At 44.0% G+C, this 15,494-nt stretch overlaps 1 protein-coding gene across 1 annotated transcript; it reads left to right on the plus strand.

Moving 5' to 3' along the window:
* Window positions 1-8,914: 8,914 nt before the first annotated feature.
* LOC100834162 (probable protein phosphatase 2C 30) lies at window positions 8,915-10,307 on the plus strand. The gene is given in 3 exon segments (NM_001317866.1): window positions 8,915-9,256; window positions 9,350-9,682; window positions 9,765-10,307. Coding segments are annotated over 3 exon segments (1,218 nt in total).
* The last annotated feature ends 5,187 nt before the right edge of the window (window positions 10,308-15,494 follow it).

Genomic DNA, 15,494 nt, shown 5'->3' on the forward strand with positions numbered 1-15,494 from the left:
CGACAGATGGGGACGGACGGACGTGTCGCGTGGCATAAAATTATTTTCGCTACATCGGCCCTCGATTCTCGGTCACATACATGGACTTTTGCAGAGACACGGAACCTTTCAAAAGATCTCGAAAATATCGTCCTCTGTGATTGATTGATCGTCTTGATTTATGCCGTTTGGAGGAAGAAACAAAAAGGATATGATAATGGATCCATGCATCTGAAAACACCCATGGGTCGGAGGCGATCTACTGTGCGGATCGCGTTGCGTAGATTTTTTTTTCTAGGGAAGGTCGGATTTTGATCAAACTCATGCTCAGACGCGTGCCGGTGCCCGATCACGATGTGAGGCACTCCAGGTTACGCAACGAGCTTTCTGTGATGGCGCGTATGATTTGTATCTTGACTCGTAATTGTCTTGCCATCGTTGTATTATGATGATGTGATCTGTCCTTGCTACGATAATTGGTAATTGATGAGATAAGGAGTTGTCGCTGATCTTTTAGTTAACCCGACCACAAGATCTCCAACGAAAGCAAACGTTGTGTGGTCACGTAACACCAGGTTTATACATTTTGCTGTAAAAAAGTATCATACCATTTTTTTAAAGGGTTTTATACCAACGAGAACACTGTTATTTGCAAACGATATGGCTCCACTTGTACTTTTTCGAAACCTTTCTCGACGGCGTTTGATGCCGGAGCTAGTGTTGCCCTGCCTCCTCGTTCCACGGAGGCAGAGTAGAAAGAAGGTGTGAGACAGAGGGAGGAGAGCTCGCATCAATACCTTCAAATATGAAACAAATATGAAAGAATCCATTCTTTAGAGAAAAAAAAATCTCTTGTAGTTGGAAGAAGAGTTAATTTTTGTTTTTTTGACGATTTAGTGTTATATTTTAGTTTGGTTTAGGGTAATCTGGTACCCCACCAGCAAATCTAGCCATCCATTTGCATCAACAAATCCATTTTCTGTTTGTGTATTAGACATGCTAATTTGCGCCTATTCTTTAGACTGAACATAGATTTAGCTACACTCGATGCATTCTTGTGTAAAAAAAAGTTGCGACAATCGCTGCATTCGCAAAAAATTCCAACAGTTTGAATATAGTTTAATTTATATATTGCAGAACCTAAATTTGGCATGATATGAAAGTTGACACAACCGTTGCATCTATAGTCGTGTGTCCCCTCCCTGTGGTCATTATGCCGTAATTCTAACATCTTTGTTGTAATTCTAACCATGACGGCTGTAGGAAATTTAACGGTGGTCTACCCCCTATTCCTCTGCGCTTTTCCGTGGTGCCGCTCACAATTCCGCAATCTGAGGCTAGGGGGTAAGGACCTTCTTATACTGCATCTACAAATAAGAGTCCTATTTTTAAATCATCATATTTAAACTAGTTTCCAGATAGAGTCCAGATTAAACTACCAACCATGATATAGTTAATCCGTTAGGGACTCTAACTGTGGGTCCCTGGAACACGCACTTGTGAGCAATGCGCCATGATTGTGTTTAAATTCCACTAATCATGTAGGTCAACATTAGGGCTGTAATCTAATCAATGACATAGCTCCTTCCGATTACTAACGTGCCCGGACGGTCTTTCCAATATTCATACAAGATATATTGTATTCCATTGATAATCGCCAGCTTCCTTAAAACACATAAGTGTATTTAAGTACCTTCCAACAAGTATACATTCCATGCATCATATAATATGCACGTGATTCCATAATGAGGTAACCGAGTATTAGAAGTTCAATAAATAATAAAGTTGCAGAACACAAAAAATCCTACATCTCCCACTTGTCCAAAACGATTATTCAAATACTCGTAAACCCATATCCTTAACATGCTTACCAAATACCACCTGACTAAGAGGCTTAGTCAAGAGATCAGCAAGCATATTAATACCAGGTAAAAATTCCAAACAAACTAATTTAAGTCTATTAATCACATCACGTATATAATGATATTTTCCCTCAATATGTTTACTCTTGCTGTGGAACCTGGGATCTCTGGAAACCTTAATCGCCGCCTGATTATCACAATACACGGTCACCGGTTTGCTTGCACTTTCTACAATCTTGAGAGTTGAAAGAAAATTCTTCAGCCACACCGCCTCCTTGACAGCTTCGGATGCTGCAATGTACTCCGCCTCCATGGAAGATAACGTCACAGAATCCTGCTTCTTACTTCTCCAAGATATTGCACCTCCAGCGAGTGTAAATAGATATCCAGATGTTGATTTTCGGCTGTCCAGATCGCCTTGCCAATCAGCATCAGTAAAGCCCTGCAACTATAGATCCTTTAGGTCAAAACAAAGATAATAATCCAATGTTGCTTGAACATAACGCATAGCATGTTTAATTTGATTCCAATGCTCAATTCCTGGATTCTTTTGATATCTACTCAAAACTCCAACCGTGTAACATAAATCAGGGCGTGTAAACAACATGGCATACATGAGAGATCGCAAGGCAGAAGCATATGGAATATTATCCATTCTCTTCTTTTCCTTAGGAGTATTAGAACACATTTCGTCACTGAGTTTAATTCCTGGAGTCATGGGTACTAAAGCAGGTTTGCATTTATCCATAGACAAACTTTTCAGTACAGATTTTAAATAATTCTTTTGAGATAAACCCAAAGTAACTTTATTCCGATCTTTAAGTATTTCAACTCCCAAAACATAAGAAGCGTTACCCATATCTTTCATGTCAAAAGTAGATGATAACCAAGTTTTAACCTCCAGTAGCATTTCCTTATTGTTTGAAGCAATAAGTATATCATCAACATACGGTGATAAAAGAGTAAAATTTCCTCCCACTATCTTAAAATAAATGCAATGATCTCCTTCCATCATAGAAAACCCATATTACGTAATAGCATTGTCAAATAAAATATTCCATTGCCGTGAAGCTTGCTTAAGACCATAAATCAATCTCTTTACATTACACACCTTTCCCTGATTTTGCTTTTCAACAAACCCATCAGGTTGAGACATATAATTTCCTCTTCCAAATGACCGTTTAAGAATGCGGTTTTAACATCCATTGGATGAAGTTCCAAGTCAAAATAAGCAGTTAATGCACCAATAATACGAATAGAAGTAAATTTTGCTAAAGGGGAGAAAGTTTCCACAAAGTCAATTCCTTCCCTTTCTGTGTACCCTTTAGCAACAAGCCTAGCCTTGTATTTTTCAACATTACCAGATGCATTCAACTTCCTTTTAAAAATCCATTTAGACCCAATAAGCTTCCGGTCATTAGGCAGGTCAACTAACTCACAAACTTTATTCCTTTCCATTGAGCCTAGTTCCTCACGCATGGCTTCCAGGCACAATTTTGATTCAGAACACGTCACAGCATGTTTAAAGGACTTTGGTTCATCCTCTAAACTCAAAGTTTTGGTGTGAACTTCCCCCAAAAATACATAATAATCATCAAGATATGATGGAGCAGATGCATTCCTCCCACTTCTCCTAGGCATGCTAGTAGAGGGAGTTCCTGTGCTAATTTCGCCATTAGTTTGGCTTTCCTGATTATTAGAATCAGTTTCTGTATTTGGTTCATTAGTTCCAATGGGGTTACCAATAATTCCACTCTCACACGTTTGGCACGCCGAGGTGTATCTTGATCTAGAAAGACATCATCTCTACTTTTCATTAATTTCTTATTTTCTGGATCATAAAACCTATACCCATTTGATCCAGAAGCATAGCCAATAAAAATACCGGGTATACTCTTAGGTTGCAACTTAGTTTTGAGCTGACTATGTACTCTAACCTGTGCATTGCAACCCCATACTGCCAAATTCAACAACGTAGGTTTCCTTCCTTTCCATAATTCATAGGGAGTTGAGCTAACAGACTTCGAAGGCGACTTCGAAGGCGAATGATTTAGAAAGTATACAACAGTATGTAAAGCTTCTCCCCAAAAAGATTAAGGGAGATCAGAATAGGCCATCATTGATCTAACCATGTCCATTAAAGTTCTATTCCTCCTTTCAGCGACTCCATTTTGCTGAGGAGTATAGGGTAATGTATAGTGATGGACAATTCCATTTTCCTTGCAAAGATCATCTAATATTCCTGATGTGTATTCGCCACCATGATCAGTTCTAAGTACCTTAATTTTCTTATTCAATTGATTTTCTACTTCACTTTTGAATATCTTGAACATATCAAAACCTTCCGACTTATCCTTAGTCAAATAGAAATAGCCGTATCTGGAGTAGTCATCTATAAAAGTAATGAAGTAGACTTTCTCCCAAAATGTAGGTGTTGACATTTCCCCACAAATATCAGAATGTACAATTGCAAGTGGTTTAGTAGCTCTAGCGGCTTTTGGAAAAGGTGCTCTGGTCATTTTTCCCATAACACACGCCTCACATATGCCATAATCTTCCCACTTGAAATTTAAATTTTCAGAACTAATTAATCTCTTAATTCTGTTTTTCGAAATATGGCCCAGCCAAAAATGCCAAAGGTATGATTCTGAACAATTATTAACTCCATTTATATTACTCACTACTGAGTTATTTTCAGTGACCATGCAATCCATGTTTTCAATGTCTAAGAAATCCTCAATGTAGTATAGACCATCAAATCTATTTCCTGATTGAACTAAGTTCCCGTTCATCATTATCTTCACTTTGCCATCTCCAAATAAGACCTTAAAACCTATCGTTTCCAATCTAGAAACTGATATTAAATTCTTTTTCATGCTAGGGGAATAAACTGTATCCTTCAAAATTAATTTTCCTCCGCTAGGGAGTTTTAGTATGCAGTCACCTACACCCAGAATTTCAGCTTTTGCAGTAGTTCCTAGATAAATAAATCTAGTTCCTTTTTGTATACGTTTCAAAGAGATAAAACCGTCGCTATTCCTTGCTATATGCGAAGTGGAACCAGAGTCTACTACCATCTAACGACATGTTAAACAAAAGTAAATCTCTCTTTTTCTACATGAATCTCTTCATCATCAATTGTTGATACCACAATTAATTAGAGGGGTCCTTTCAACTCATTAGTATCAATTGTTAATTCAGAGATGGACCACACATGCAACTGATAACCATCATTAATGGAAGAATACAGGAAAGAAGAACATTGAAACATAAAATAATGTCAAGTGTAATAATCATGGAGCCGAAATCATAGTTCTCGGCTATTGCTTCTAGCGGCGGACATTCTGTTTTAACCTATAATTCAGTTCATTTCTACAATAATTCAGTTAATGAGAATGTCCACCAAAATATGATAGATTTTTCAGTTAACCGCAATTCAGTTAACCGTAATTATCCGTTCGCTGTTCTATTAATTTAAACCGATATATGACCGAACTTGTGAACTGAGTGGGGAACAAACAGTATCAAATCATGAACGTTAGCAGAATTTTAATACATATGTGCCTACTATCGACACTGTTAAAAACGGGGAGTAGTGCTGTACATGTATGTTTGGTAAAACTTGGTAGACTATCTACTATAACTACTAGCTACACTTTCAATAATCACTTATCAGGAGTAGTACTTCTCTTTTGGAAATAATCAGGAGTTGCGGAGTACAACACATGCATGCATCATTATTAAAAAATTGATTTGCTAGCTAGCTAGTACGTACCTACACTTCTAAAACTCCATGGCATCGATTGTACTAACTCAGTAAGAAGAAATATATCATCGAAGAGAGGTTTTATACTAATTCCCGCGGTCGCGATTTGCAACCGCGCCCATCCCTAATTGCTTCTACACAAGTGATTTTAGAGTATTGACGTTTCATTGCTTTTGGCAGATCAAACCATGTATTGCCATGCATAACAGCCTAATGACCAGGCCATAATTACAATTTTACCCCTTGAAACCGGTGGCGGTCTCTCATCTTCTATTGTAGTGAATCACGGTAGCTAGATTGAGGGTGATTGATGGACTATATTAGTTAACGGTTTTGCTATTGAGATGTCGCTTGCTTCTTAGTTACAGATCAGATCAGTAGCACGTGGGAGCGGGAAGAGTGTGGATAACTCTTAGATCTTAATCCAACGGTTATGATACGTCAATTGAGACTTAAGCCATTCTTCTTAAAAATCAGACGAGCTAAAAATAGCCACACCCATTAATTAAAGGGTACTCTAGAGACTTTATTGCATGGTGTTAACATCAATATACAAAAAAACATTTATATGACGTTACAATTTGTCAATTCGTCGTTTAGTTTTTGGTTGAATCCTTCTTTAAACATGTGTGTGAAATCAATGAAACTTTTTCAAAATTCTCTAGAAACACGTTGAAATAATATAACATTCTTTGGAAATTAAATATGTGGTACTACGGTACTAACAAATAAACGTATGGAACTCACAGCCTGTTTGGGTAATCATCGTTTCATTTCATTTGGTAGAAATGAAATATCCAATTATTGATAGGATTTCATTGGGTTGAATTTGAATTCCTTGTTCAAAAATCATGTTTGTCTACTACATGGATTTGTAGAGTGAGAGACAATTAGGAAGAAATGATAACTTTTGGAGAGGAATTTGGCTTAGTTATAATGCAATTTCATGAAATTTGAGATTGAAATCATGTGTCCATTTCCGTATCAACCAGATAAGTTCGTTTTTGAATTCAAAATGAATTTCAAAATGCTAGACCTAAATGTCAAATGAGCTGTCAATTGAATTGTATGAATTAAATATGTAGAATGTTGAAACAATAAACATCGATAATGTTGTGGTGGTTTACTAATGTTTTTTGAGCGATCCCGTTGCACGTGGATACGAACTCTTTTGTCAGTGAAGAACTATTCTGTAGCAGAGCGGCCAATCATGCACGCGAAGACATATCTCGCGTACGGAGAATATGGACTAGACGGGCGTCCGGTTGTTATTATTCTAAAGCTAGCCCATTGCACAAGCCACAAGGCACACTGAGCCATTGAACCCAAGGCACAATCGCATACGTGCCGATGTATCTGGCCACAAACACCAAAGCAAGTGCCGGAATTATCAAACGCCGGGAACGTGGCTCGTGTCGTCGCGCGGGGAGCTAGCGCTTATATAGCAGCAATAGCCGTTAGTAAAAATATCCAGCGTTTTCACACAAAAAAAGAGAAAATATCCAGCGCCTAGCGGACACCTGTCTGGTTCTCTTCTTCCCTGCCCCTCCTTGCAGCCGCGCGTCTCCTGCAGTATCGTCCATGCCGCCGGATACGGCAGTGAGTAGTGACACGGATAACTGTGCACGATTCTTTTCGTCCGCGAGAGGAAGAATGTCTTCCGAATTTTTGCTGGTTCTCACGCCAACAGTCACCGATCATTAAGATCGATGAGAATGATAATACACGTGATTCGCTCGGTTTGGGGGAGCCAATTACGTCTAGTGTATGAACGTCTGCCTGTGTTGTAGCTGGCTGTCTGATTAATTAATGGACATGTATGTCCCGTACTTGACACTTGACACGTGGTGTTTGCAGTTTCCATATGCGATTAAGACGTTGTTCTGCTGATGGCTCCTTTCTGCTACGCACGTTCCGACGTTCGGTGTCTAGAGTTCAGTACATGGCATTGTCACCAGAAATGGACCGGTAGTTTAGCAGCAATACGGTTTGATCCGATTTCACATGGTTCGCATGGAGGGATAAGTACTCTTTCCGGAATTCTTCAACGTTTGCACGTGTGGCAGTTTTGCTTCTCACACAAATACTCTTGTGCAAAAAGTGCTGAAAGAGTGCTTGCAAAAGTTTGTGCAATCTACTCCACTTTGAATAAGTTACACATCGAAGTGTAAAAATGACAAAACAGATGCAATTTTATCAATGCACGATGCTCTTAATTTGCTCCTTTCGCGTAGTAATTTTGAACAGGATGTTTACAAATAATACCATGGTATGAGTAGATACAACCAAGTGTACCACCTCCACTTTGTACGTACAAACGGAACATCTAAACTGGGACGCAAATTAAATCTGTGAGCAACGAGCTCATAGAAGGAGCAAGAGACGATGAATCTACGACGTGTATGGTTGCTTGCACATTGTCCAGATGCACGTACAGAACATGTTCAATAGTCTGAAAAAATATCTTATCGCACTCGTGTTGCGTTTGGGCTTGGGCTTGGAGAAACGGCTACGTACGCCCGAGCGTTTTCCAGATGGAGATTTTTTGTACCTTATAAAACGTGCTGGTCTAGGCGTACGTGCATGGCATGGCCCAGTGGCATAAAGCGTGAGAGCTAAGGTCGATCGTACTCCTGGGCCGTGCCGTGCCGGACGACGGCGACCAGACACGACCCGAGGTGCAGCGGCAGAGCGTATCCCGTACATCACCCCTTGCCTCCACGTATCCCCCTATCACTCCTCCCCCTGCCGGCCCTTATCGCTCCACGGATGGGCGCGTCCACGTATACCTGGTCCCCGCCTCCGGACCCAGCCAAAGAGCGACGCGCACGTGTCCCCCCCGCGGCGCGCCGAACACCAAGCACGGAAGCAAAAACCGGCCGGCCCGCCGAACGTCGTGTCACGCGGCAGCGTGCCCCAGCTCGCAACCGCCCAGTGGACGCTCCCAGGGCTCGACACGCGTGCCCGAGGCGGGGTACCGGCCACGGGCGAGCGTCACGTGGAGCGGCATCCGACGGCCCTCGGCGCCATCGCACAAATGTACGGGGCGCGTGGCGCGTGGCCTCTTTCCTGCCCCCGACCCCACAGCCCGGCACATTTATATGGAGGCGCCACTTGCTCGCTTCCCCGTCTAAATCGCTCTCACGCCTTGCCATTTGCCAAACGTTGGAGAAGAAGAGAGGCAGAAATATTTAACTGTCGCCTGCTGTTTCGCTCGCTCGCCCGCAGAGAAACTGAGAGAGGAGTTTGGTTTGAGGAGCTTTCTTTTTGTTGCTGCTGCTTTGGAGATCAAGCTGGTGGTGAATTCATGGCGGAGATTTGCAGCGAGGTGGTAGCGCCGGCGGTGGCGGAGGGGAAGCAGGGAGCCGAGTGCGACGCCGGGGGCCGAGCGGCGCGGCGGCGGAGGATGGAGATCCGGCGGCTCAGGTTGGCGGCCGAGCGCGGGGCGGATGAGGAGGCGTCCAGGAAGAGGCGGAAGCTGGAGTGCCGGAGAGAGGAGGAGGAGGACGTGGAGACTGGGCCCGCGAGGTACGGCGTGACGTCGGTGTGCGGGCGCCGGAGGGACATGGAAGACGCGGTTTCCATCCGGCCCGAGTTCCTCCCCGGCCACCACTTCTTCGGGGTTTTCGACGGCCATGGCTGCTCTCATGTAAGTGCCTCTACATATATTTGGCATGCCGAAAAGGGCCTCTTGCTTTGACTTGGGATGAGTTACTTATGGATTGATTGCATGTGCATGTAGGTGGCGACGTCGTGCGGGGAGATGATGCACGAGATCGTGGCCGACGAGGCCCTCTCGACGGGGTTGTTGGACGGCGACGGCGAGGAGAGGTGGAAGGGGGTCATGGAGAGGAGCTTCGCCCGGATGGACGCCAAGGCCGTGGGCTCAAGGGGCAGCAGCGACCCTGCGCCCACCTGCCGCTGCGAGCTGCAGCTGCCCAAGTGCGACCACGTGGGCTCCACGGCCGTCGTCGCCGTCGTCGGCCCTCGCCATCTCGTCGTCTCGAACTGCGGCGACTCCCGTGCCGTCCTCTGCCGCGGAGGCGCCGCCATCCCACTATCTTCCGACCACAAGGTACTTTGTTGTGTACGCGCGGCATGGATCCCCAGACAATTGCCATGTTGTTCTAATCATGTATGTTTGATTCAATTTTCAGCCTGACCGGCCTGACGAGCTGGAGCGGATCCAAGCGGCGGGAGGGCGCGTCATCTTCTGGGACGGCGCACGCGTCTTCGGCGTGCTCGCCATGTCACGCGCCATCGGGGACAGCTACCTGAAGCCGTTCGTGATATCCGACCCGGAAGTCAGAGTGGTGGAGAGGAAGGACGGCGAGGACGAGTTCCTCATCCTGGCCAGCGACGGCCTGTGGGACGTGGTGAGCAACGAGGTGGCCTGCAACGTCGTGCGGTCCTGCGTGCGCGGCAACGCGAAGCGCCGTGACGACCGAGGGCGGTCGAGCCCGACGTCCAACCTGAGCCCCAGGCAGAGCAGCGGGAGCGGCAGCGGCAGCAGCAGCGGCGACGAAGCCCCCAATGACGACTGCGGTGGCGCCGGATCCGAGAGCGACGAGGAGAGCTGCGAGGTGGACAAGGCCTGCGGCGAGGCGGCCATCCTGCTGACCAAGCTGGCCCTGGCGCGGCAGACCTCGGACAACGTCAGCGTCGTCGTCGTCAACCTCAGGCGCCGCCCGAGGCCGTGACCCGGTGGATCCATGGATCCATCGAACTACTCCTGACTCAGCCGCGACGTGGCATCGATTGCAGAATTGGTGAATATAAAACAGAATTGTTTCGTTTATTTTTTGCGGCGGCGGTCGCAAAGGTGTTCAGATCAGACAGGCCACACCGCCCCCCGCCATTTTCCATTGATGAAAAGCCGGTGTGTTTCCGGTGTCTCAAGAAACTTTCTCTCTCAAGCGTCGAAGAGGAATTGTAATTATAATCCGGTGTCCCTTTTGCTCGATCGCCAAAGCTTCCCATCCCCCTCTGACTAGATCACCATGTTCTTTGTTTATGTGTCGAACGTTCAATCTTGTCGTTCTGATCCCGCAATCGTTTCTACGCGTTCGACAGCGGGAATTTGTTGCGCAACCTCGAATACAATATGTTTCGTGCGGATGTCTCCGATTTTTAATCGAGCTTCCGTTTCCGGTAGTAGAACCTTCGCACGCAAATGCATCGTTGCGTTGGTGTCGTGCTGCTGCTTGCTGCTTTCGTGGTCGCTGAAAAGTCCTCTTGCAAACCAGCTGGTGGGTGAGCCGTGCAGTAGCGAGTCAACAAATCCGCGGCCTGAGAATAGGTAACGCCTAATTATAGTGGACACGAGGCGACACGTACTGTGCTACGACTTGACGACGGGAGACGGGTGGGGGACGATTGGTGGGGGGAAGAGATCGCTGAAATCACGTTCCTTGGATGGTGTATGCCACCTGTTGCGCGCTCCGGAGTTTGGCCCGATGGGTTTTGGTCGCAGCCGAAGATTCTTTTTTGGGATTGTATTTGTTTGATCGGGACGGCGTTTATCACACCCCGCGCCACGTCAGGACGTCTCGGCTGGCCCTTTTGTGGTCTCCCTTTTGGTTTCAAGGATGTTGATGCTGATGGTGCTTTTCATCTCTAGTGGAAGGTAGCTGTGGTATCCAGCGGTCAAGTACACCTGGCTGCTCCCTGCTGGATCCGCACGCATTGGCGTTTATAATTCTACCACTCCCTCTAGCCCAAACTAATTGTCACAGATTTAGTAGTTCCGATGGAAGGGAGGACTTTTTAGTTTTAATAGATAACGGATAATCTTTTTCTGTGTGCTTAGTAATTCCAATTTTAGTTCACAACCATACATCTTGCCTTTATTGTCTTGATCAATTGTGCAGGAAACACTTTTATACATTTTCTAATAATTTACTCATAAAATATGTATTGATGTATTATTTGTATGTGCTATTAATCATCAAATTAATGATAGGCGTGTGTCATTTGTATGTGATATTAAACTAGTATAAAAATAAGAAACTAAAACTCATCTTGCCAAAATATGAATCATGACGAATAGAGGTGAGTTTACTATTTAATATTCTTGCGATTCATGAAAAAACTAGAAAATTTTGTGTAATGGCGTAACATATCTATTGTCTAACGCAATATGTTAAGTTACAATTCTTTAAATGCTCGTTGATAAATCATCTTTGCAAATTTATATTATAACGAACAGGGGTGAGCTTACTGCTTTGCATTCCCGCGATTTGTGAGAAAACAATGAAATTTTTTGCCATGTTGTATACATTCCCGCAATTTGTGAGAAAACAATGAAACTTTTTGCCATGTTGTATACATCCTGGCGATTTGTGAGAAAACAATGAATTTTTTTGCCATGTTGCAACATATTTATTGTCTGGCGTCGTATGTTGCGACTACATGTTTGGATGTAGAGTTTTTGTTATAAAATAAATCCCTTGTATTGGCCGGGGCATGAATCCTACTTGGCGAAGACCAAATCAATAATATCCTACACCGCTCAAGGTGCCTGGTGGCATAGTCAAGCCTACACGGCTCCGCAATGAAAAACAAGTCAAAAGAGTCAAACCTCCTAACCATGGTCAAACAAGCGGAAGGACTCAAATGTGAGGGAAAAAGAGGAAGAAGAGGCTGAAGCAAAAAGGCAAAAGGATGAAAGGATAAAACATATGGTCCATTGTGGACCATGGACCACCCTTATTTCTCCCACTTGATACATCACAAAGTTATGGACCAAAGACCTACTTCCATTTTTGTCCTCGCTTTCTCTCTCCCACCATGGGTAGCCATCGTCTTTTTTCACGGACCTTTGGCCTATATAAACCCGTTATGGGTCATGCAACATTCACTCTCAAATTGAATAAATTCAAGGGGAAAGGTCTAGGGAATCTGGTGGAGCTTTAGTCACAAGCAGCGTGAAACAGAGTAGCTTGGGTTGGGAGCGAGGAATCAGGATAGTCTGACGGGTATCCTTACCTTGTTTCTCTGCAAGACCCGTTCGTCTGAGCACGAGAGGGCCCGAAAGGATCTCGTTAAGTGTGTTTCAGGAAAGACCCATTCGCCCCAAAATACTCGGTTAATGATCCCTTCGTTGACTCTCCTGACATCGAACTAGGTTATTCCGCAGGGACGACTGAACTTATTTAAAATAACATCGTTGTTCTCAACTTTGTTCAAGTGTACAACTACCTTCGCTATAAGGCCGACATACACATTGAAAGGGCATTTCGTTCCCTAATGAGTTTTGGTGTTCATGACAACATAACATGTAGACTAAGCGTGCACTAAGTATTTTCAGAGCCTGTATAAAACCAAGTGACGTGGTTCGTAGTCCTCAAAAAGGAAACATGCGTAGAAGAATTTACATCCTTTTATTTCATTGAGGCCTAGGGAAATCCGTGCTATAAAGAGGGAGTCCATATGGAAAGGCTAAGGTGAATCAACTTCACGTACACAAAACTATCAGATTGCATCCACCAAAGAGCCTCCAAATCCATCGGTGAAGATTCGCGAAAACCAAATTTTGAGCCAAGGGTTTTGTGTCTGTTTCATTCCAGGGCAGCAGTGCCGCTCTGTCTAGGCCGGTAGTACCGCCCAGTGCCAAAACACCACTAACCTAGCACGGCACTGATACGGTACTGGTGCAGTACTACCACCGGCGGTAGTACAAAAACAGCCCGTAATGGGCAGAAATTGGGGATCTCTATAAAAGGGGGTATTCGTCCCCAACAGCTCTAACCCTGACTTCCATTGCTCTTCACAATTTCTAAGCTTCAAATCTCGAGATCTCTTTTCCTAGGGCATCCCCCAAGCCAATACTTTGAGAAAAGGTAGAGAAGAGCTCGATCTAGGGTTTCACCAAATCAAAAGTTGATTCCCCTCGTTTTTCTTTGTGGATTTTGTTACTCTTGGGATTTTGGGATCTCTAGCCGGAAGGTGTCTCCTCAAGGCCATTATTCTTGTGTGGTGGTGCTTGTGGATTCGGGAACGAGCCTCCAATTGAGTTGTGGAGATGTGCCCTTCTCTTTGTTTGTAAAGGTTCGGCGTTCGCCTTCAAGAAACCATTAGTGAAGCTCACCTCGCCTTTGTGGTGTTGTGAGAGGTGAATAGAGTAAGCATTTGTGGTGCCTCTACTTTTTTAGTAGAGCACTCCTTCAAACGGAGACGTACACCTCCCCAAGAGGTGAAACTCCGAGATAAATCTTAGTCTCCCGTGTGGTATCATTTTTGCCTCTTTACTTACTTGTTTAGTTTAATTGTCTATCATTTTGCTTCGGCTAGTGCACTTCATACTAGGGTTGCATTCACTTTAAAGAATTTAGTGAGTCCTAAGATTAAGTGTTTGTATCTTTCAAAAATAAAAATAAAAAGTTAAATTTATTAGTCGCCTATTCACCCCCCACTCTAGTCAACCATACCGATCTTTCACACGTCCACTTATTCTTTTCCATTGCGGGTTGACACCCCCTATACTAAGTGATGTTCGACAACGACAACAATTTAAATGTATGTTACTAACTAATCCTTACAGAAATATTGATTATGACGAATTGAAGGCGAGCTTACAACTTAAAATTCTTGTGATCCATGAAAATAATAATGAAAAAGGGTTTTATGTCTTACCATATTTATCTAGCGGAGTATGTTAGGTCATATTGTGTTTAGCATTATGCAAATAAATATTTCGCTTATGTAGCATATTGGGCCCATGTGCGTTATGCCGTGTTTGGTAGCATTCAAAAAAATATTTGACTTATGTAGCATATTGGGCCTATGTGAGCCTCATACCACTTTGATATTTCTTTCCTAGTCCATTAGATATATCCTCTCATTAAATCCTAATCATCAAATATAAGATTTTTTCTAAAAAAAGAGTCAAATATACGGTCTGAATAATTTTCGGTAAAAAAAAGTCAAACATACTTGAAACAGGATTTGCTTGCGCGGGTTTCACGTACGGTTTCCTTGCGCGGATTTGCTTCATGGTTTGGACTTCCGCAGTTCGTTCCCCGTACGTGAAACACAGTTAGACTGCAACTTTGGTCTTTCAATCCCTCGACAGCTGCGTTGCCGTGAATTATTGCTCGCCCATCCAGAATGCGGAACGGAAAAAAAACTATCCTCGCAAAAAAAAAAGGAAAAAAAAAACTACCGCGCGTCAGCTGCATTACAATGACACCGCACTTCGGCAGATGCCAGGCGCGGAGTTTTCGTGCAGCACTCGAAAATTAAGTCCCAGCTCGATCTCTGCGTTCTGGTTTCTGCTTCGCTCATAATTTGACAGCGATGAGGATGAACAGAGCAAAAGCGAGAAAAGGATTGGCCGAAAACAACAGCGACGGAATACTACTCCACGGGAAAGGAGATCAGCATGGCGATGCGTCCTGTAATATCAGGGAAGACTTGGTTGACACGACCGGTGCATGTCGCCGGAGCAGCCACGCCTGTGGTTTGGAACAGCAACCACTAAAAAGTTGCATTAATTAGCTATCTCTCCGGGAAGAGGACATTTGATCCGTGGCATCGGAATCGATACAGGGAAGCGAATATGATGGCATGTTCTATTCGTCGCGCCGTTCAATTGGACCGGGAATTTCCATTTGAGGCACCCAGAAGTATAAAACAATTTTGAGCCCAGTAACTGGAATGTTGGGCCTTTCAAGGACAGGTTTAGTATGGGATCCAGTAATTGTTTGGCCCGGCATGCCAGTTGGATTACTAATGTAGTGGTTTGAGAGCTCTTCTATCCACCACCCTCACGAAGGTTTACTCCATTTTTGTCTGGGCAGATTCTCTCGTACCTAATACTCCATCTAGCCTTGACAGAGTATTAGAGAAGGGCATTCCAGTCTTTGCACGTTTTCACATTAGTAAAA

This window comes from Brachypodium distachyon, chromosome 1 (genome assembly GCF_000005505.3).
Source record: "Brachypodium distachyon strain Bd21 chromosome 1, Brachypodium_distachyon_v3.0, whole genome shotgun sequence".
In the NCBI taxonomy this organism is placed as follows: Eukaryota; Viridiplantae; Streptophyta; class Magnoliopsida; order Poales; family Poaceae; genus Brachypodium; species Brachypodium distachyon.